The sequence below is a fragment of the Scardinius erythrophthalmus genome, assembly GCF_964197995.2.
Source record: "Scardinius erythrophthalmus genome assembly, chromosome: 1".
NCBI lineage: Eukaryota > Metazoa > Chordata > Actinopteri > Cypriniformes > Leuciscidae > Scardinius > Scardinius erythrophthalmus.
The window spans coordinates 41431991-41456847 of NC_138221.1; the positions used below are offsets into that span (position 1 = coordinate 41431991).

Genomic DNA, 24857 nt, shown 5'->3' on the forward strand with positions numbered 1-24857 from the left:
TTATTTGTTTACAAAGGTCCTAACTGTCAGTTTTGCCTGTTATGGAATGTATCACCATTTAATAATGTCTAAAGCCTAATGTTTAATATTTTTTGAAGTGCAATTTTGTTTCATTTTATATATTAACAGACATTTATTTTGTTAACAGACACTAAGAGTCCATTGCTTTCATTGTTTTTGGTTGTTTTGTTCATTTTTTTGGATATTTAAAATGTTTTCCGTTTTCAATGTTTAATATTCTTTAGAAATAAAAGTTTATAGATCGTTGAAAAGGTGTACCTGCATTATTATGCCATTATAATTATATTAAATGAAAATGGTCTCAGAACGACAATATTATCGTTTATCGCGATAATTTCTTGGACAATTTATCGTCCAGCAAAATTTGTTATCGTGACAGGCCTATTACTCACCCTCATGTCATTCCAAAAGAAGATATTTTGAAGAATTTTGGTAACCAAACAGTTTTTAATCCCATTCGCTTCCATTGTATCTACAAAAATTACGATGTAAGTGAATGGGAACCAAAACATTCTTCAAAATATCTTCTTTTTCGTGTTCTGCAGAAAATAAGAAATGAATACAAGATTGGAACGACATGGCGATGAGTAATTGATGACAGAATTTTCATTTTTGGATGAATTATCCCTTAAAATGAGGTGGAATTTACAGGAATGTATAGCATATCAGTCCAGAGAAAAATTCGGGATTTGTGCCACAAATGTATACAACTTTTTTACACAGTGCTCTGGAGTACTCTATTCTGATAGCATTCAGCAGTCAGATATTTCCTAATTTTCGTTGTCAACTATGGCACTTTTGCACTGTTTTTTTCTAGCCCGCAGGTTGAAGCGCCCCCCCCCAAACCGCGATTGCTATAGGGTTTTGGGCTACTTTCATGTTTCTCGTATCACACAGACTTGCATTTAAATGCAACTGGCGCCATCTTTTGTTTCACTTATCGATTGTTTTTGAAAATGAAATTGATTCATTGTTGTAGTGTTCGTCTTGTTGATAGGTCTATTGACTATTTTTTCTAATATACATATCATTTTTTATTTATTTGCTGAGTAGCCATGGATTAAGTGATGTTTAGGTTGCGTTTGAAAGCTTAAAAAATGGTGCCTTCGGAGAACGCATTCCAAGGTGGGAAGACATCAACGCACATCCAAAACCAATGTTAGCTTCACTTCCTGTCTCCTAAGATACCTTCATCTGATGGATTTTTGAAGGCTGCGTATATGTATCTTTCACTGCCTTTGATATCCCACAATTCTGTGCACTCCATTCTGTGGCAGTTATGTTAAAAAATAAAGATGGCATCTGAAAGGTGCGGTTGGTGGTGCAGTTTATGTGTAAATGTACGTTTTTCCACTTTTGATGTCATTTCTCGTGAGAAATTAGTATTGTAGTAATTAAATATTCATTTAGTAATATTCAGCAACAAGCCAGCTGCCTAAGCTTTTGAACACAGCAGTAAACTGCACCCAAACCGAATGACTGCACATTATCTCTTACTTATTTGTGATTAATGAGACGTGTTTTCACAGGACTAATGTTTCTTTCTATGTGATTCAGGCTGTGAAGAGATTCTGAAAACTGCACTTGGGACCCCCAACATCGGAGCACAGCCATACCAGACAGACAATGGCTACTACTATCAGGTGGGCAGATTTCTGTGTTTGGCTACTTGATGTTTTTTTTCCCTTTCCCACATGACATGCCCAGTTAGACTGTTGGCCCCCAAAAAACAAGACACTGGGTCTGATCAGCTGAAAACACTGCATATTTGTCATTGTGCACATGCACCTAATTGCACTGCATTGGATTAGTGGCTATTGACAGAATCAATAGGGTCACCTAACTACTGAAAGTCTAAAAGTTGTGTATAGAGATTTTATTGTTTAAAGGTTCCTCTGTGAAATGTGTTAAGATTTTTCTCTAGTGGAAGAAAAGGATTTTGTCTCTGACTGACTTTGAGTTTTTCCCTATTTGTGAAACAGGCAAAAAAATTTTGTTGCATAGGTTTTGGTTCACTTTACTGGGAGGCAAGCACTCTTGCTTGTTCTTATGGTGTTCATTGCACCATATTGAGGCAGGCAAACTGTAAGCACTTCTGTTGGCAATGTGTCTAGACGCATTAGGACACTTAATGGAGAGATGCATTGTTCTCTGATATAACAAGGAATGACCTTCCTTTCGTCTGCCTTACTAGCAATTCGGTGCTTGGCTTGTATGAACTTGATGGATTAGAGTAAATAGAGCCAAACCCCCGCCCCAGCATGTCAGGTCTCAGTCACACACACACACAGCAATCCATACTGCCACTGTTTCACAGGCTTCTGCTTGAGTTACCGTTTAAGCCTTGTAAAACATAACCTGACTCGGGACGTTTTAATGGCTCCTGTCAGCATGCTGTATATGACTCAATGGAGCTGTCAGTCAGACAGCTCGAGTGGAGGGGATTCCTGACATCCATCTACACATACTGTAGACAAAGACATTTATATGTATTTTTATTCAAATAATTAGGCTACACACTTTGTTTTTCTTAAAGGTCTTCAAAATTAACTTTTAGCAGATATTTGTATGTAAGAAGATGTAGTCTTACTCTTTTGTCTTGCAAAAAATGGAACATAAATATTAATTAAACACCTCAATAGGGCATATACACATTTTATTGGCCAGCCTCATCCCCCTGAATTATAAATATCAAAAAATAATTTAATGCTGGGAAGCAGACAGAAATGCAAATCTGTTTCTGTAAACTGCAACTGTACCATTTGGACACATCAAAGTCCTCCCATTGTTGACCACAGTTCTCTGATAGTGTGAAATCCTTCATAATCAAAGTATCTATATTGTTTTCATTCATGGTAAAAGCTGTTAGGTGTATTTTCTCGGACTTTGATTTAAAAGCTTAATGAACAAGCCCATTCATACATCCAGATATATATGGGTTTTTAAATAAACAGTGCCTGTTTTCAGTTATACAGCGATTTGATATTTAGCAGAATGGAGGGTTATTTGCAATTTGCACTTTTTTTTTAATTATACATTTGTTCAGAGTAAATGTTTTCTATATGTAAAAATTTGACAAATCCTATTGTTGAAAACCTAAAGTTTTCATTCTTATTACTCAATTTATAGATTTTAAAGATATAGATCTTTACAGTCAATACAGTTAATACTACAACATCACATGGTAAGCATAAGAGCTGTTTCTAATATTAGAATGGAGCAGGTGACTGCAACAGTGTTGGCATCATCACTAGGTGGCAGTGTTTGGAAAGATATGAGATGCATTTAGCTCAAAACAACGATTGAAACTGCATTCATAACAAATACAGCCACACTTTGGAGATAATATTATACATGCATGTGAAGCGCAAGGATTAGTGTTTTTCATTTAGGAAAAAATGGCATTATGCAGGTTTATACATTATATAAATAAAATATATATATATAAATACATTATACTGGTCTATCCATTTGTATCATCCATCACCAGTTGTAATCTAAAATAGCTTATTCATTATTACAGTAATGCATGGATAATTTTGAGTGTTTTATCAGTCAGACAATGCACTTCGGAGTGAAGCTGGCTCATAGTGTCCCTGTGGATATTAAACACTGCAGCAGCAGCAGTGAACAAACCTCCTCCACAGTCTGAAAAAGACACATTCACTCACACTAGGAATGTAATGATGAGCTTCGTAACCATATTGTCATTCGTTTTGAGACACTAATAATTACATATACTGTAATTACATAGTAATACCCGAATGAAACTGTTGAGAAATATGAAGAGAAAAGGAGAGAAATATGAATCGTTCTAGAAGACTGGCTAATTATGTAGCTAAAACATTGCCTGTTTGAGACGTTCACAGTGTGAGCAGCATGTTTCAGTACATTTGTAATTTTAGTATCATTTATTCCTGCTCATTTGCTCTCTGGAAAATCCAGCTGCTGCAAAAGCTAACTATCATTTTTCCAACAGTTACAGGAAATGTTTTCTATATTGTTTATATAGAGGGTGGTGCAGGTTTTAGGAATATTTCCATGATACCTCCTGCACTACAGCTTTTTTCTCTATTTTATTTTTTAATTGTGTGTGATGACTGTCGTGTGAGGATGTGCAAATGAAATCTCTGTCATCTACTGCATTGCTCTTTGCTTTTTCTGTGCTCCTGTGCTTCTATTAGCACTTCAAATGAACACTGGACTGAAGCTTTGCATTGATCTTCTGCAGAGCACCTTTATCTCTCTCTCTCTCTCTCTCTCTCTCTCTCTCTCTCTCTCTCTCTCTCTCTCTCTCTCTCTCTCTCTCTCTCTCTCTCTCTCTCTCTCTCTCTCTCTCTCTCTCTCTCTCTCTCTCTCTCTCTCTCTCTCTCTCTCTCTTGAAATGTTAATTTTCTTTGATGAATAAACTGACACCATAAGATATCAGTGAATGGCATGATTACTTCCATGTCATGAACATATTTTCTAATTGGACCAGCATGCACCTCTGTGTCAGACATGTTCTCACTGTCATCTGTCAGGTAGCACAGTTTTCCGATCATAGTAGTGTAGTGTCGTGGTGGCTGTCACAAAGCAACACTGTCATAGTAACACTGCTTTTTAACATACTATTAACATACTATTCACTGTGTTTGGTGAAGTCTTCAAAGTGTGTGTGTTTCATTGTATGGATAATTATATGTGTTCCCAGGACACACACAGCATGATTTAGAGATTAAGGTTACAGACAGCTGATCAGATTGACCAAGCATGTTATGTCTCGTCTACAGGACCTGCTTGAGAACAGTTAATGGCTTACTTGATCTGTTAATGCTACTTATGTTAATACTATATCCTTCACTGACACACAAACGTTCACCACTGACATTTTCTTTTCTCTTTGATAACTAAGTACACTAAAGTTTTTGGTAAGACTATTAGTGGAAATTTTTTGTCTGGGGTGAAAATAACATAGAAAAATAACCCACAGTTGTAATTTGTGTAAAAATGTAGGAATTAATTTCCACACAGTAGATATTGAAATGATGTGTGTTGATTTAACACTTTGTGTCGATGATCTTAGTTTAAAAAATATAATTTTCATATTTTAACATTGAAAATCTGGCTCTGGGCATTTAAATAATAAAAAAAGGGTTAAAGTTACTAAGGCACTTTTAATGTGACCTTCATGTAACAAAATGACAAAAAAGGTGCTATGTCTTAGTTTTAATAAAATCACACTCAGAGACAAAACAATTCCTGCTGACAACATTCAAACCCGAAGCTCATATTTTAGTTGTGTGTGTGTGGAGCTGTGATTCATCGGTGTATGTGTGTGTACGTGTATGTATTGTGCTCGGTACAGATCAATCATGATTGGAGTTTGAACTCAGAGATGTTTCTTCTGAGTGACTGCTGCTGAATGATAGTTGAGTCAGAGCACTAATGAGCCTGTCACATTGATTACACTGATGGATAACCACAGAGAGAGAGAGGGAGAGGGAGGGAGGCTAGAAGAGCATGTGTTGAGGTGCTTGTCCCTTTTGTGCTCCTTTTTTCTAGAGATATTATTAATATTATATTATTAAACTCTTTTGTTGTTGACTTCTAAGGAATACAATGTGCATTTTTTACTTTCTATTCTCACGGCCTAGTAGTCTCACCAAACCTAGTGTACACCAGAGATGATAAATAATGGATAATATATAGTAGGTACTGAAGATTTTGCGATGGGCTTTCAATTTGGACTTAGCATTTGGTGCTAAAACATGTTAACAACATGTTGAAACATGCTAGGGTCATGTTAACTTTGCAATAATGCATGCTAGCAACATGATAAAACATGCTAGGATCATCAGGTATAAAACTTTCAGAAAAGGCTTTGCCAAGCCAACATAAAAGTTTGTACCGAGGAAATTTACTTTCTACTTTAAAATGTAATTTATTCCTGTGATGTAAAGCTGAATTTTCAGCATCATTACTCCAGTCTTCAGTGTCACGTGATCTTTCAGAAATCATTCTAATATGCTGATTTGCTGCTTAAGAAACATTTCTGATTATTATCAATGTTGATAACATAACATTTTTGTGCAAACCTCAGTTTAGAGTAATCTGTCATCAGAGGTGACTGTGTCAAAGTGTTTCAAGCAAAAAGATAATCACGTGCATCTGATCTGATATAACTGGGGGAGTGCAATTTTATGAGATGCATTATGTGAATGCTTGGCTAAAGAGATGTGTTTTTAATCTATATTTAAACTATGAGAGTGTGTCTGAGCCTGGAACATTATCAGGAATGCTATTTCAGAGTTTTCCTGAGAATGTCTGGGGCTCTGACTGTTTAAATCTAGATTTAAGACACATCTTGTCACTGCATACTGTACATTTCTTTTCAGGAATCTTTGAAGAATAGAAAACTAAAAAGAACAGCATTTATTTGATATAGAAATCTATTATAAATGTCTTTACCATCACTTTTGATCAATTTAATGCATCCTTGCACAATAAATTGTTTGGCCCCATATATATGACATGTGTCTATAGACACAAATAGACACTTTTAAAACTGACTAACTTGCCAAATATACACAACTTGCAAACACATGTTTTGTGAACGTGTCTAACTGTGTTACTATATCTTTATAGTATCATCTGTCTATCAGCAGCATCTAAATCTGCGCAGCACCACAACAAACATCATCATAAGGCCCAGTATCTGTATCTGCTCAGAGCAGAATGAATGCATAAAAAGCATATTTTTGCTTAAGCAGGTGAGATTCAAGCTGTTGGTATTTTAAGCACAGACGCGTGTTGAAATGAGATGCACCGCGACAGTGTATGATGAAGATGTTTCAGCGTGAGTAAAAAGCCCTCGGCTTTCATGCACCACATCTCTCCCTTCATCAGGAGCACTGCAACACTGCTCCATGTGACATTGAATTTCACAGGCCAGTGCCTGCTTCCTGTGAGCCTAAAGGAGGCTGAATTATTTTTGTAGCCATAATTGCTTGTTAATAGGTTTTATGATAAATACATTTGTTTTAATGCTGCTGCATTTTTCAGTGTATCCATTTTGTCAAATGGCAGGACTTAGTTCACCTAACCAGGGGATAGGTCACCCAACAACCTCCCTCATGTCATTCCAAATTAATTTCTTTCTTCTGGAGAACACAAAAGAAGATATTTTTGAAACATTTTTGGTTTTTGTCCATACAATGAAAGTCAATGAGGTCCAATTTTGTTTGGAACCCAATGTTCTTCAAAAGTGGCATCGTGTGTGTGTGTGTGTGTGTGTGTGTGTGTGTGTGTGTGTGTGTGTGTGTGTGTAAGTGAGAGATAGAGAAAAGGAAAAGGAAAAACATATAGGATTGTAGTGACAATGTAATTTTGATGGGAAAGAAAATATGAAAGACGGATGAATTGGTGGCAGTACAAAAAGAGATGATGTGTTCCGATACTGACTGTGCAGAGAGAGAGAGAGAGAGAGAGAGAGAGAGAGAGAGAGAGATTGAATGTCATGTGTATGCCAAATAAAAGGACATCAAAAGTTATTTGAAAAACTCACTACGTTTGACATTGTCATTTGGTCCAGGGTCAGATTATAAAGGCAACCCATTTCTGGATGATGTTGTGCAGTACTACTACCCACTGAGTTCAATCACTGCCATCAAGCTTTCAACATCCTCTCCTCTCTCTGTCTGGGTTGATGTGAGCAGCCAGGTTCTTCTGAGTGCATGCGCTGCCACAATGACATCACATGTTAAGTACGAGCTTTCTCTTCAAGTAGCCAACTGTCACGCACAGCATGAGCTCGAGGTTGCCTTTTATCACTACCATTAGATAAAATGTCAGCATGTTGGTCGGAGCCATTTGCACAGCAAGAATATGACCTCTTTGCACTATAGCTTTTATTTAAAAATTTTCATTTTTCATTTTAATCTATTATTAAAATTACTTTTAATTTAAAAGTTTTCATTGCAAAACTAATTTTGTATCTAAACTTATTTCAGTAAGTTGCAAAGGCAGTTTCTATTTCAGTTTTTAAAGTTTTCCTCTAATATTTAGATTTTGATTTTATATCAGCTTTATTCCAATGGCCAAACAGGATTTTAAAAGTTTTATTTTTAGTTAACAATAACAACATTATAATTAAACATTGAAATGTTTGAAGATTACTATGACTGAATAATAGACTTAACATTATGAAAAAAATATTAACATCCATGCTGGAAAAAGACACTTAACACAGCCTAAGCTGGTTTAAACTGGTTTTAGCTGGTTTAAGATTGTCTCCCAGCCCCGTCAAGTTGTTTAGCAGAGTGACCAAGTGCCCAAACCCCCTTTAAACCCAGCTTGACTAGGCTGGGGAGCCAGCTAAGACCAGCAAATCAGCTCAGGCAGATTTAATTATTAATAATTAATTATTTTTCCAACAGACATAACAAGAAAACAAATTGTGGTCTACACATACTGTTTATTTGCAATGTAAATGAACTCATAATTTATGTAGTCTTGGTTGCATTTTCTTATAGGCTACTTTGTGTAGTTTCTTTGCATGATTATATGGTTAGTTGTATTTCACTCTTTGGATCTAGCTTTTCTTTTTGCTGTCCTTGAGCCTATCAGAATAGACCTGTGACCCAGTTATACCTTGCAATCCACCGATTGAGATCCCTGGTTTTGGATTATAGAGGAATACAGTCATTTGTATGCACACTGTGCCCAAACTGCCAAGCCTGTGTTCACTGTGTTCCCTCCTGCTCTTCTGTCTGCTTCTTACTCTTGCTCGCTCGCTTTGTCTACTTTTCATTTTAAAATCCACTCTGTATTACGCTAGTAGCTACTTGAACATTTGAGGTTTCGGTTGAGCATCTTCATTTTTAGGACTGTTGATATTTATATGTATCAACTGATGAAAATTTGCTGTTGACCAGTATATGTATGTTGTCTGATTCCTTGTGCTTTTTCTGGGCTCATTTGGTCTGTTTGTGGCCTCCCTCTCTTATTCTCTTTCCCACTTTTCTCCTCGTCTTTCTTCACATTCCAGCAGTCCTCCTAATCTACCAGCTGTCAGTCACAATAAAGATGGGAAAGAGAAAAGAGAAAGTTAGAAGAGATAAAAGCTGTGCTCATATGCACACAGAGGCTTCTCTGTTTAAATTAAAGCCTGAAGCAATCATTCACGCATTAGAGAGCAGTTGCAGTTAACAGCCTAAATGTATTCTGTCTTATATAAATCTTAGGTCTTACTACTCACTGACATACTCCTTATTTATTACCTCTCTTCATTATTATGACTGTTGCTTGCAAGCTTCACTATTGTTGTTAGATTGAACAAACCCTTAGTGCCAAGTATTAAAGTTCTGTATAGTAAGCAACCACATAGCAACCAGTTAGACCCCTAGCAACCACCTAGAACATCCTAGCAACCAGATAGCAGACGTCTAAAACACCTAGAACACCTTAGCAACTGCATAGTAATGCCCTGGAAACCACCCAGAAATAAAGCAACCAGATAGCATTTGTCAAAAAACACTCTGAACACCTTAGCACCTACATAGTCATCTGCCTCATGACAAACACCATGTCTGTGGTTCCCCGGCTGGCTCTGAAGCCACACTGTGTCTCTGGAAGATGATCTTCTGCTATGGCGGGTACCAGTCGATTCAGCAGTACTCTTGCAAGGATTTTGCCAGCGGTGGACAGAAGTGTTATGCCACGATAATTTGAACAGTCTGACTTCTCCCCTTTGTTCTTGTACAGAGTGTTAATGACTGCATCACGGAGGTCTTGAGGGAGTTTTCCCTGCTTCCAGCAGCAGACGAAGAGTTCATGGAGTTTGGTGTGCAGTGCTGGGCCTCCGTTCTTCCATACCTCAGGAGGGATGGCATCGACTCCTGCAGCTTTTCCGGGTGGATAGCTTTTTTTTTAGACGTGGATATTTCCTTCTTGCCTGCCCAGAGGAGTTTTCAAGTGGAGTGCAGTGTGCGCAGAACTGACCCCACCCTTTAAGCCTGGGCTTCAACTGCCATGGCCTAGCCTAGCTGGCCTAGCTGGGACAGTGACAGCGAGGTCCTCGGGCAGTAGGTTTTACATCAGAGTTTCCCGCTCCGAGGCAGATGGCCTGCCAAGGATGAAGAGATCTGCCTTCCCTGCTATTTGATACCATAGCTGGTAGGTGGCCGGTGACTCCATCATGGGAGTTCATTCACCCAGTGATGCAGTGTGGACATCACCCCCTCACGTCGTTTAGCCCGCCAGCTGAAGCGGTGTACCGGGGTGTGGCACTAGGAGCCAGAAGTGAGAGATTTAGGAGATGAATGAGGACCAGTGTGTCCGTCCACTCAATAGTTAAGTGCAGCTATCAGGAAACAAAGGCACTACCTCTACCCAGAGCTCCCTACACCCCAATGCTATTGCATTCCTTGCCCTGAACAACCACCCAGGACATCCTAGCAACCAAGTAACAAGTGCCAAAAAAATTCAGAACACCTTAGCAACTGCATAGTAACTTCCTGGCAACCACCCAGAAATATATCAAACAGATAGAATTTATATAAAAAAAAAGACACTCTGAACACCTTAGCAGCTCAATAGTAACGCCCTGGCAACCACCCAGAAATATAGCACCCAGATAGATTTTGTCAAAAGACACTCTGAACACCTTAGCAACTGCATAGTCATACCTTGGCAACCACCCAGGACATCCTAGCAACCAAATAACAAGTGCCTAAAATATTTAGAACACCTTAGCAACTGCATAGTAACTTCCTTGCAACCACCCAGAAATATAGCAACCAGATAGCATTTGTAAAAAACAACAACACGCTGAACACCTTATCAGCTTCATAGTAACGCCCTGGTAACCACCTAGAAATATAGCACCCAGGTAGATTTTGTCAAAAGACACTCTGAACACCTAAGCAATGGCAACAACATTTCCACAGTCAAACAGCATTCACGTTTTCTTCTAAACCTCTAGCTGTGTATAGAGTAATAATGGTCCAACATTATTTTTCATGTTCAAACAGTTCAAAACAGTTTGTGAGAAAATTATACAATTGCAACTGTGTTTCCTTTGAAATCTGACAACAGGAAGCAAGTGGAGATCAACCACACCTGACTGAAATAACAGTCAGAAACAACTCTCTTTACACAGTTACCTGCAATAACAATCAGGGTAAAGCAGGACAAACATGTCTGAAATAGAATGGATTTGGCTTTGTAAACCGCTTCAGGAGCCAAGCACCAGTTTGTGATAGAGCTGTGTGATCGTCTTTTCATCTGCAGCATCCACTCGTGTTTCCACCCTCCCTGTCTCTCTCTTCCATCTTCTCAACTACAGCTCAGACTGTATGTCTATCCCTGCAGCATCACAGAGATCATGTATACTGTATTTTGAGATAATTTGAAGAGAGAGAGCTGAATTCTGACAGAGAGCTGAGGACGTGAGAGGTAGGAGGGTCCGGGCCAAAACTAACTGCCGGTGCTGCAGCACTGACCTCATGGGAATCATGAGAAAGTGGGGCATCACTGATACACAGTAGAGAGTTAGAACGGAGGAGGATTGCTTGCTTTCTCTCTCTCTCTTACACACACAGATACAGTATCTCATGCACCTGCATAAACATGCATCTCAAACCTCACACATATGCGTTCACAAACAGAGCACAGCATATACGAGACTTCTCACTCAAAGCTGTGGAAGTGTGAGTGTACATGTGTAAATGTTCACCATTGATTAGATTTTTATTTCATCCATCTTTGCCTCTAGCAAGAGCTCATTGCTGCTGTGAGCTTGTGAATTTATGAGAAGTGTTAATTAAGGAAGCTCTTAAGATATTCTATAAATCAGTCATAAGACCACTCTAGTTATGGAAGTTAACTCTAGTTAATTTTCCGATTGTAAAGTTGAGTTAGTTTGCTAATGATAAATAATATCATACTGTGCTTAAAGTTCACCCAGAATTGATAGATCTGTCATCATTTACTCAATGAAGACATTACTTGTTCCAAACCTGTATGACTTTCTTTCTTCTGTGGAACATAAAAGTAGATATTTCGACAAATGTCTGTTTTTTTGTCAATGGACACCAAAACTGTTCGATTACCAACATTCTTCAAAATATCTTCTTTTATTGTTCCAGAAAGTCTTAGAGGTTTGGAGCAACATGAAGATGAGTAAATGTTGACAGAAATGTATTCTATCCTATCCCTTAAACCCTAGGTTAACACTAATCACTTTGATTAAAAGTGTGAAACATGGATCAAGATTACATCACTCCACCTCACTTTTTTTAACTATTGGTTAACTATTTCAAATGTTCTCAAGAAATGTTGATATTTTCATTTCCCAACTGTCACGATACGCACCACAACTAAAGTAATAAAACTGGCCAGATTCACATTCATCTGTTTCAGATGAAACTGAACTCGCTTTTAGTGACACTCACTGGACATTCCACTTTAAAAGTGTCGCAAAACGTACAAGAAGCAACGTAAGATAATTTTGCAGGAAAGTCACCAAATGTTAGTTTTTCCAGTGAGCTTAGATGACCCATATGAAGTGTTGTGCTTTGGATTTGTGGCTTGTCTGCTTGTAGTATATTAATAATGTAACATTTCTTCGTCATGATGTTTTATAATGTTTGTTGATATAGTAGTAGTATAAGGGATTTTTAAAGAAAAATACTTGGCTAATGGTTTATTTTTAGGACATTTACAGAAAACAAGAGCTTCCAGGGCAGCTCATGATCAACCCCCTATTGATTCTTTGATGTATCTGTATCTTATTTATCTATTTGCTTTATTTATCATGACACTTAAATGAGGAGAAGGTTAATTGTCTGTAATTATGTGTATTATGCAGCACAGCTGAGGTTAGGCTTAAGATAGCAGTGTGTGTTGCGAAGGAGCACACTCACGCTCCACTCGATGTCACAGCTGTGGGACGGCTCAGCGGAATAGTTTCCTAGCAACAACCGAGAGAACGAGGCAGAGAGAGGGAGGGAATGTGACAGGCAGGAGTAGGGGTGGTGATTTGCTGAGAGGAGTGGCCAAAAGCTCAACAACTGTTGCCAGATCAGTAGCGTCTCTGTCCGTGTGTGTTGGTGTGTGGCCGCATGATCGGTCGATGCAGGTCGGAGCGAGTGTGTGTGTGTATGTGTGAGGAGGACTGAGGCGGTTTGGAGCAGCGGTGGCTAGGTGGAGATACCCGAAGCCACACGTCCACAGGAGCACTAAAATCTGACAGGACTGGTCGCTGATATTTCACCTGTTGGACTGTGGTGAGGGTGGGGATCCTGGAGGGAGACGGGGACACTAAGTCTTGGACGTCCTCAGCCAACGAGGGCTTAACCGGCACGGGCAAAGAGGATGGAGATGATGGATCTTCATTATTGAGCGGAGGGGTAAGAGGATGAGATGAGAACACTAGCACGTGTGAACATTTGCTGCAGCCAAGTCCATTGTTCCTGCTCTTTCTCTCCTGATCTTCTCTCATCCTCGTTCCTGCAGTGTACAAAGTGGGAACCTGCAATTGTTACCGTAAAGAGCTATTTATACCTGATTTAACCCATAACATTGGGTTTTGTTGGTTGGTTCAGTGATGTTAAATAATTTTTGACAGATTTTTTTCAGTGTAGCATCAATGTAGACACTGTAACAATCTCTCAGCTTACATTATCATTTTCTCCCAAAAATGATGCTGAAGAGATCTCTTGGGAGCTCTCGTTGACTCCCAAAAGCACTTTAGAGTGTTAAAGCTCAATGAAACGTGAGTGCATTTTAGATTTATTTTCTCATTTTAGTACATGATGTGAAGGCTCTGAGTGTGGTGGAATTCACAGCCAGCCTGTGTCTTTCCAAAACGCTACACCTGCCTTTGAATGACAAGTTGAATGAATGACTAGAGAGCCGGGCTGGATTGTGTGGTAATCTGTTGGAGGGGAAAGGGGTCACGCTATTGAAATGCTAATCAGACAGTGTGAGAGACTATGCGTGTGTTTAGACTGCTTGTGTGTGTTTGGACTGTGTCGATGCGTTTTTGGCGGTGCCTGTGTGTGTTTGTGTCTGCCTTCGTCTACTGAACAACCGTCGGTGACTTCATTGTTTCCAGTTTTCTTCTAACTGTTTCGTTTCTTAAATGCCAGTCTGGTGAAAATATCTGTTCTTTGACAAATAACACAAATAACCTCCATTTTTACAACTCAAATGAGACTAATGGTGTAGAAAACTAGCAGAATGGTTGATAACTGTTGTAAGTGCACATGCTCATAAACCTAAACAGTTAATTCTGTGTCTCTTGGGAGCAGGGCTTATGGTGTGCGCTGGGAGTTGTTGTTTTGGGGGTTGTCGAGGGGGAGGGACTGTGGAGTTTTGAATACGGTTGATAGTTTGAAGGGAGTGTGTGAACATGAAAGGGGAGATTGAGGGTGCTGGGGTGGTTTGGGAAGACTCCCGAACGGTTAATGACCACCTGCTGGTAGCACCGCATCCACATTGCGTTTGTATGAATGTGTGTGGTTCTTAATGTTGAAGTAATGTTTTTTTCCACTGGCAAAGGACAATTCAGAAAGGTCAAGGAACAATAGGGTATACAGCCATTGAAATTCCTTCCCTGGCGCTTGCCTTTACCCTCTCTTGTGGTTTGTTTTGCAAAGGGGGGTCGGTCAAAGTCTTATTGGCTTCTTAAACTTTTACAACCGAGTGCTTGGCCGCTATATGCTGACAATTGTTCTCTGTACAGCTAAAGTTCAGTCAATACAAAGACCTGGTCTCTCTCTGTGGTCTTAAAATATATATGATTTTATCGTATAATGTGTTAGCATATTGGATTTCAGTACATGCCCTGTCAAGATTTGTAATTTTCATATGCAGTATATATTTATTAAGAGAGAGAGAGTTTCTAAAATAAGTCTCTTCTCATTATTTTTAAGTATTATTAAAATGTTAAAAATTTTAAATGACTGTATTCAGTTTTTTAAATTGTAATTTATTCAGTCATTTATACAGTCTTCAGCGTCACATGATTCTAATTTGCTAATTTGTTATTCAAGAAACATTTCTTATTATCAATCTTAAACACATATGTGTGTATATATATATATATATATATATATATATGTATATATATATATATATATATATAGCTTGTTAGCATTTTTCCCCCCAGAAATTTTTATTTTAACTTTTGCTTGCTTTTTGACTATACATTATAAGCTGATCCTGTATAGGGTCAGTCCAGTTCTCTTGTCTGCTTCATTTAAGACTACAGTCATTTAGCAGCAGGTCTGACAGCTTTAGATATCGATCCTTTATGAAATGCTGTATCAGGCCTAGTTTATTGCGTGGGCAGCAGAGGACCTGTGTGTGACATTGGCACTATCTGCACTACCATTTCATGGATACTGTAATGCAAAGCCCAGCAAAAGTTATAATTCAGTGTTATAGTTGAGACAGGAGGTTAATTGCAGTTTGGACACTCTAAAATGTAATAATATGGTGCATCCAGACTACTATGAGATCTCTGCCAAGGGACAGAGGTGGATGAACATTTTGTGACCGACCTTTTAAAGTCACTCACTGGTACGTGTTTGCGATTGTGCCCAGATCTTAGAGCAACTAAATTGAGAACCATATTTTTACTTGTCTCCACACGTCTTGCTTTCAGAGGGACACCTACACAAGCTGTGGTATAATAAGGTAATTTGCTTTGCCAGGTGCCTCTGCAGTATTGATTGTGTAACTACAGCTCTGGTTGGCCTTTCTGTGTGTTTGCTGGGTTACCATTTTCAAGGTCAATAAAGAGTTCAAAGGTGTTTCGCTTTGATACCGTCCAGAGAAGGGCGGCTGGCAGTTTTAGAGCCCCAAGAACTGGATTATGACTCATGGCTCCCTGTAAATCCACACTGTCTTTTGTCTGCTGACTGTGTAGGCAGTGAGATGGCCAACTATCCAGCTGCATTTCCACTGAGATCTCAAACAAAATCAGCCAAGTGCAGTTGATACGGAAAATGTGCAGCCATGTTGAATGTCCCCTGCTAGCATGTTTCTTTTGTCACTTCAGTAACATAACTGATGGTTATACTTCAGTGTACACAAGTTTTCAATCCAAATACTTTGCTAGCGACAGGTTCATTTGGGTCATTAGCTAAACTTAGCAGTTAGTTAGTTGATATCTGGTAAATAAGAACAAAACAGTAACGTTAAAGCTATTTCAAGATATACAATAATTTGTACATACTTATTGTTTTGAGGTAGTTCATTGTACATTGATTTGGGTTATCAGTTGGTCCAAAATGTTTGTTTGGTCTGTTACCTGAAAAATCTTCAAAACTAGCAGCCAGTGCTCGCTGTATTTGGCAGGAATCGCTATTGTCATCAGTAGTTTGAGAGGTTTTTCTGTCATGTTTATGTGCACACTTGACATTTCTTGCGAGCTGCACTTGAAAAAGCTGTGAATATGATGGTGTGCTTTGGATGCTAGCCAGTGTTGTGTTTGTGTGTGTGGGTTGCTGTCACCATGAGACGGCAGATCTGTGAAGAAGTGCTGCTCTTATAGATCTACAGAGAAAAATTAAACCGCATCTTTCACAGAGGAAAATAATCTAATGATGTATTTAAGTGTGAGACTGATGTGGATTCCTCCATCACGCAGTCCTCTGTGTTCCATATCTACTTCACAGACAAAAACTTCTCTATTATTTATAATCAGAGATCTTTGGGACATGCTGTGCATTTGAATGTTTTCAGGCGTGTTCTGAGACAAAGAAATGACGTTTTCGTTCACTCTTTCTTGAAGACATAACTTTCATTTTTGGGTGAACTGTCCCTTTAAGCCAAGTAATAAAAGGATATTGCTGTTGGTCAGTAATAACACATAAAAGACTGTTTGATTACACAATAACTATTGACCAGATCGCACTTACACTCCAGAGGAATACAGCAGCTTTCACTCAGCATTGACATCATTATGCGTTTGAATCAATACCGGGCTGTATATTCCCGAGCGGAGTCGTCATTGGCTTTTTAATGTTGATCTTCCTCTCCAACTCAGCATACTGTATTGTGGACACATTGGTGGGTATATTTTAGCACTTAGTGTCCTTAGTCCGTACTCCGCAATAATGTATAAATCACTGAGGTAGGGTGGATCAGCAGTATTGCAGCATGACAGCATCAGTCCATCATGTTAATAAAAAGCAAAGAGCAAACTGTTTCTGCTTTGATTTTCAACAGTGAGTTGAAACATTAAAATACAATAAGTGATACCCTAAATTTGAGTCTCATTACCTTAAATTTAAACTTTCGTTCATCTTCGGAACACAAATTAATATATTTTTGATGAAATCTGAGAGCTGGCTCACTCCTTCATAGGCTTCTATGTAATCGATATCTGCCATCCCAGAAAAGTTAGTAAAGACATCATTAAATAGTCCAAGTGACTACAGTGGCTCAAGTTTATCAAGTGACGAGAATACTTTTTATGCGCAAAAAACCCCCAAAAATAACGATTTAATTATATATCGATAGATATCGATTACATTGAAGCCTATGAAAGAGTGAGCCAGCTCTCAGATTTCATCAAAAATATATTAATTTGTGCTCCGAAGGTGAACAAAAGTCTTACGGGATTGGAACAACATAAGGGTGAGTAATTACTGACAGAATTTTCATTTTTGGGTGAACTAACCCTTTAATCGGTCACATAAAATCAAATCACTTTGTCACCAAATACACAGAGTATTGGTGTGTGAAAAGATAATAGTTGCAACTGCATATAACTGCTTTCATCTGTGAAATACATTTAAGTGTAACTATGCATGATATATAAAAGAACATTGAAATGTGTGTGTGAGTGTGTGTGTGTGTGTATAGGCTTTATTTGTTTATGAAATGATGTGAAGTATGTGTGTGTATTAATGCATGCCTGACATTAAAAGGAGTCTGTCAGAAGCAGAGTATAAATAATGAATGTTAAGTCTAGGCATTCCAGACGGTGCTGTCTAAGGGGGGCTGGCAGATTCAGGTTGAGTTGGACCAAAAGGGGTCTTTTATCTGGGCTCTCACTGCAGGAGACCCCTGTGTCTCCTCTTACATTACTGCAGTCAGAGTGTGTCTGCTCAGCTAGGAGAACTTCTATTATGCTGTCAAAGCTTCACATTAAGACTATGCAGATATCAGTCATCAGTAATCTGCTCCTCTTCTGTTATCTCCAAAGATGCAGCCATGTGGGAAGAATCAAAGTTTTGCTCACATTTGTGACTAGGCCTGAGATGTTTAATCTGTGGCCGGACGTTACATTTCCTTGCCGTAGGCATTATCTCAGATCAGACGGCAAACTAGAAGCAATTTTTTTTTCTCGAAAGACATTTTAATAAATGCACAAGACTAGATTAAAGCAGGGGTTACTGGATATCTAGTTATCCTGCAGTTTGGGACGACCCGTCTCTGCTCACAGCAGTGGTTCTATGTTGCAGATTTTCTTAATCAGAATTTTTGTCCAATTTTCCATTAAAAATATCTAAACATCCTTAAAACAAGATACATTTACATGAGAACTAAATTATTAGACAATTATAAGACGCGTATCTTTTTTTAAGTTGTTGTTGTGCATAGGTCTTATTTGTTAGATCTGCCATGTGGGCATGAGTGGGAGGGGTGAGCGAGTATCGTGTGTGTGACCTACAAAGGAAGGTAACAGGCTCGCTGAGGTGTGAATGTATATTCATATATACACTGCATAGACTTTGATAAGAATTAAATGCTTTTTGAAAAAGATTGAAAGGTGTTTGCCGATGGGAGAAAAATGTATTGTATATTATAGAGGAAAGAAAAAGAGTATAAAGATTTAAAGAAAATGTATTTTCTAAAATAAAGAAAAGGGAAAAAGAGGGTACAGGTTTAGTATAGAGAGTGAGGGAGGGTCATAGGAGAGGAGAGCAGCTGACTACCACATTCCTGTGTTAATCAAGCAGTACTAATCAAGTGGAGTAGGTACTCCTGCAATACTGGAGGCTGCAGTTTCAGGGCCGCAGTCCTAGGACCACATTTCTAGCACCCCCTTTTCTGTATGTTCTAGCATTTTATAGCACTTACTATTCAATTCTGTATTTGTTTTATTAATTTTCAGTAAGTATAGATATACTGTTCAATATCGGGATAAAAGTATTTGTAGTTAATGTGATAAAAGACAACCTGACTTCATACGTCCATTAAAATTACCTCAGGAACAGATGGTTAAAAGTCATTTTAAAAATGAGTGCTATTTTTCTATGGGCAAAGAAACTTTAAAATGTGACTTCTAAGTGTTCAAATAAATTTAGAGCCACTGTATGCCATTAGCAGTTTATGGCTATTTATTTCTGGAATTAGTGAATGTTTATGTCACCTTCAAAGTAGTGGAAAGTTTGATTCTATTGGATGAATTGCGGTATGAATAAATGAACAGCATATGATCATCTGTGAGGGATGTGAAGTCATTTTAAAGCACACTGACTGGTGTGTATTGTAGTTCCCCAGAATGCAGTAAAGGCTTAATGACCAGCGATAATTCTGTTTTAATAATACAGTATCTCCCAAGACATCGACAGTATCTCCTAGTTGCAAATATAAATATACTTTTATATTAGACAGAGAGAACATTTTGGTAACACTTTATTTTAAGGTGATGTACACTTTACTACATGCACTTGCCATATAATAACAGTGAATTGTGCATAATTACAAGTAACTAACCCTAAACGAAAACCTAACCGTAACTCTATAATAAGTACATGTAGTTAATTAATATTACTCAGTACTTAAATGAGTACAATGTAACTAAGTCAACATATATAAATACTCTAAAGACTTAACAATCTCTCATAGTGTGATAATTATTCTGCTCTTTCTGTGCAAATAACAAATGAGCCACTGGACAGCATCAGCTGATTCACATCGTCCTTTTGCCATTGAGGTGTGACATGAATTTTAATAAGCAAGTTAAAATTTTAGAGCTGCACTTGTTGTTGGAGAGCATGTATGAAAAAAAAAAGCTATATCAAATGGAGAATATATCTTATTTCTTTACGAGAGCACAATTTCTGTCTCTGCTATACAATCTAAATGTTCATCCTTCTCTTTTGTTAGACTCGCCATTCATTAGTCAACTGAAATGTTTCACACCCATTCACCATGATGACCTTTGTCCTGCCTTAGTGTCGTCTGTGTCTTCTGGGGTTAATGAGCAAAGTTTCCATAACCTTTGACCCATCATCTTTTGTGTTCCTCGGACAGAGGACTTCTAAAGTTCTTAAGTCTTCTTAAGTTCTCATGTCACTTCATTAAGACCTGTGTGTGAAGAGACCACATAGTGAGTCACAGTAATCCGGTCTAGTTTTGAGCAATTTCTGTATGTCGTATTTGCATTTGATTTTTGAGCAATATGACTTTATTGAAAAGGTTTTCTATGATATCTGTTTGCAGCACGGGGAGGGGAGTCTGGGACCCCCCATCATCGTATGCACGCGGCCGTACCCAGAGTGCCAGCTGTATTCGGATGAGGAAGTAATGGGTGGAAGGGATGCGCAGGAGTCAGACATGGACAGCGGGGCAGGATCTGAATCTTCTGAAGGAGGACGTCATGAGGATAAAGAGGAAGGACTGGGTGGACTCTTTCTACGTAGAAACAAGTAAGCATCATGGATAATTATGTTTTGGGTCTTTTTTTAATGTTATTTGAGCTTATGATTCCAGAATTTATTGTTTAGTTAAAATATTATTTAATGTAATAATTAATGTTTAATTCAATTGAAAATAATCACATTTGAATGAAATTATTCTGAAATGAAATTATACTCTTTCTCTGGTTTAGCTGTGGTCAGATGGTCTCGTCAGCAGCGGCCTCAGTAATCTCAGTGGAGGAGCAGTTTGAGGACTATGGAGAGGGAGAGGATGTGGACTTCACTCCCAGCAGCCCCATCCCCGATGATGACACACGTACTAATGGTTTCTCTGACCTGGGCTCCTCTCTGCCCTCCAGGTTAACTAGCTCACAAGTACACACCTCCCACATAAAATACTGACACACTGTGTTATATGTGTGATCTCTGTCATTTGATTGCATGGATGAATATGGGTGAATAGCATGAAACCAGACAAGAAAATGTCCTGGCCAAAACTAAAGGAAAGAAAGAAGAAATTATTTATATATTTATTTATATATATAACACACACACACACACACACACACACACACACACACACACACACACACACACACACACACACACACACACACACACACATATATATATATACTGTATATAAAATATATTTTTATTTATTTAAAGACAATTATTATTTTTTATATTTTAAATTATATATTTGTGGCATTATTTTCACGGTAATTAAGCAGATCCTTATACAAATTGTAATTACCAAAATGCCGAAAAATTACATTCTCATTTCTCAGAATTCTGCAACACAGTTTTAAAAGAAAAAACGTAAAGCATTAAAGTCTCAATGCATTATGGTGATGATAAGTTGTGTGTAAAATAATGTACCAATCTTAATGATTAAAAAATAAGCACAATTTTCCTTTAAGCAAAATAGGATTTATTTTAATTTAAAAATGCTATTTTCATGAGATTTAGGCTACTCCATGAGAATGTTATCATTGTGGAGAATTTATTTATAAGTCTGACTAAAATACGATTTCTCGAATGAATGTTGCTGGGAATTTTTGACAGCTATTAATTATCTCATTGTCAAACATACAATTTTATGAAACAGTTTTGCCTTACACTTTTAAATCTTCAGCTCTTAAATCTTCAGCTGTGTGATAATTATCCTGTCATGAACTCAATAACAGCTCATTAGACGTTCTTATAACTATGCAAAATTTGAAATCTCTCATCATATTATATTATTAAATATTGTGAGCAAGAACAATCTGAATGCTCCTACTGCCAGTATTGATGATCACTTGGTGTTTACAGTGCTGGCCAGACCCCTCAGAAGATCAGACACCTGTACAACAGTGAGCTTCTGGATGTTTACTGCTCTCAGTGCTGCAAGAAAGTCAACCTGCTCAATGACCTGGAGGCCAGACTCAAAAACCTCAAAGCTAACAGGTAAGAGGAGACCGAGTTTGAAGTTAGCATATTGCTAAGCTAATGGCACCACACTCTACTAGAGTATACAAGGATTTTGCCATTGACTTTTGGATTATTGCAGAAAATAAGCTCTGTGACCAACAGAACTTTATGAAATTAAAACAAAAAAAATTAACACAACTTTTCTGAATTTTGAAGTCTAAATACAAAGTCGAAGTAAAAAGCTAAAGTTGGGCTATAACCCTACTACACCACGTCCGCATGACTAAGTTTACAAAAACGCTTTCAAACTTGATCTAAAATCTACAAGTTTGAGTTAGAATAGTTTGCAAAAGTGTGAGGCTGTAAAAGTATATGAATTTTAAGTTGTAGAATTAACCACAGACCTTATTTCAGACAGTTTAACCAAAAATCCCTTCAAAAAACCCAGTGACTTTAGGACGATGGAACTTCAAATTCTAAATGCCAACTTGTTTTCTGGTTTTAGGACTCCTGCAGCACTCTATAAGCATACAAATACAAACAAATATTGGGTAAAATAAAAATTTCTGATTACATGGAACTGTTTTTATTGATGTTTTATTGATTATTGATTGATTATTGATTGAGTATTTTATTGTTTTTACTGAGCTTGATACAGTGCATACTAATAATAAACTTATATTTATGTTGTAATGAGGTTTTTTGTTCTTTTTTTTTTCTGGGGCCATTTTATGCTTAAAATGTAGTATGTTGTCCTACCTTAATCTTTGGTTACATGTCCAATCCTGTTTTTAGTGCCCTTAACTGCACTGCTCTTCTGAGACAATTCTTTATCTCTCAGTTCACTCTAAGTTAATGCTAGATATATTTTTATGAGTCTCTTTAATCACCCCTGCCAAAAGCTTTATCGGGAGACGGGTTTCATTAAAGGAGCTGTTACCATAGCAACAATGTTCCAGTCAAAAGGTTTACTAATCTTTGTGAATGTTATCAGAGACAGTGTGGGAAAACTGAAACCCTCAAGAAAAGCCTGGGGTGTTTAAGTGGGTGTGTGTGTGGTGGAATTTGATGAAAACTGCTGAAATAATCCTTTTATTGTCATGTGACCACATAACATAGTTGGTACTTCAGGAGAACGACACTGCAATCTTTCCTCTGTAATAAGACTTTAATGCATCATGGGATTATGAGGATTCCACCTCATATGCTACTGACACACCGAGACATTATACTACAGACATAGACGCTCTATCACAAAACCTGCTGAGCTGCCTCACTGCATACTTCCTACATAGACAGCTGCCTTCTAAGACTGCATCCTAACCGTCCTGACCTACATGAGTTACTTCACAAGCACAAAGACGGCACACAAATAGAGTGCAACAGTGCCCGTCCATTTTTTCAGCTGCCTTGGTTCCGGAAGTATTTATCCCATTCATTTTTTCCAAAGGGATTTTCAAAAAGTCTTACTTTAGAGTTATAAGTCATAAACCAATCCAACCAGGTTAATCACAACTTTTAGGGTTAGTGTGTAAGAGGTTAGAATATACAGTTTGTACCATATAAAAGCCATTACTTCTATGGAGAGTCCCCACAAAGATAGCAAACCAGACGTGTGTGTGTGTGTTATTTTGGTGCGATTTGCTTGTGAAAATGGGTGGTTATGAACATGATTATTTACAAAAATCTGTTTGTCTTCAACAAAAAAAGCATATACTGTTGATTGTAGCCTTGTAGATTTGTCTTTAATGGTTTATAAGTTATAGTTCAAAAATAAATTTCCCCTTTGAAGAAAATGAATGGGATTTTTACTTCCAGAAGCCAATTGTTGCACTATAGTTTGATATTAGCATGTTTCTAAGCTAAAAGCATGACACTGTAATATGCATTAAAAAGATTAACATGAATGAAAATTAAGATTAATATTTACATATGCTCTGTAAAAGTATGTTTAGCTACATCCATCACTTTCTCTACCACAAAGGAATCTTTTTTTCTCCAAGTTTAATGCAGTGCATTCTGGGATTGCCTTCTCATTATTATTATTATTATTATTATTATTATTATAAATGATAATTAAACAGTATTTTAGAAAGCAGCATAATCAAGTGTCTACCTTTTGGAACAGCCTAGGTTTGAAGCGGTGCAAGAGAGACGTTCAGTAAGAGCTGTGTAATTTCCTTTTCTCTGGGTGAATAAGTGTGATGGGGAAGTGGGATCATGTGGCATTCTGTGGCCTTTGGCTATTAATCCCCTGGCATTTTTGTCCAAATCCTCCTCTGCATACTCTGCCAAAGTTAAAATGCATTCATGCAAAACATGATTGGCACCGATATGAACTACACCTCTGTAATGATCTGCAAACATTTGGAATTTTTTTTTTCTTTTTTTTTTTTTTTCAAAAGCTTAAAAAACAAACATTAGGAAGACTTCTGCTGTTGGATGATTGTTTAGTGTAAAAGCCATCAGATTTTTTTTTTTCATTGCTTATTTCTGTTTTGTTCTATTTTTTTGTATCAAATATGTCAAGACAGGTCATGAAAAACTATGTGCAACTGCACTTTTGAGGGCATGTGTGTGAATGCTGAGTGTATTTTGTTGGTTCGCAGATTGTCTGGGTCTATCATTGTTGTGGTAGTTATACGTGTTTTGTCAGTGCTGTGATGTCTGGGTTGGGGTTGAGGACAGGACAGAGCTGACTTGTATTTCGGAGTTCAGACCTGTGTGATGTAACGAGAGAAGGGGTTTAAAGAATGACGTGGGTCACACAGTTAC

The 24857-nt window shown here is 37.8% G+C and overlaps 1 protein-coding gene across 1 annotated transcript in view; it reads left to right on the forward strand.

The window, feature by feature from the left end:
- rab11fip4a (RAB11 family interacting protein 4 (class II) a) overlaps positions 1-24857 on the forward strand; it is a 44679-nt gene that overhangs the window by 12742 nt on the left and 7080 nt on the right. Inside the window, exons 3-6 of the mRNA XM_081378288.1 lie at positions 1579-1664; positions 20470-20675; positions 20858-21025; positions 21984-22118. Of these exons, the coding sequence (XP_081234414.1) occupies positions 1579-1664; positions 20470-20675; positions 20858-21025; positions 21984-22118 (595 nt within the window). The remainder of the gene's footprint in view (positions 1-1578; positions 1665-20469; positions 20676-20857; positions 21026-21983; positions 22119-24857) is intronic.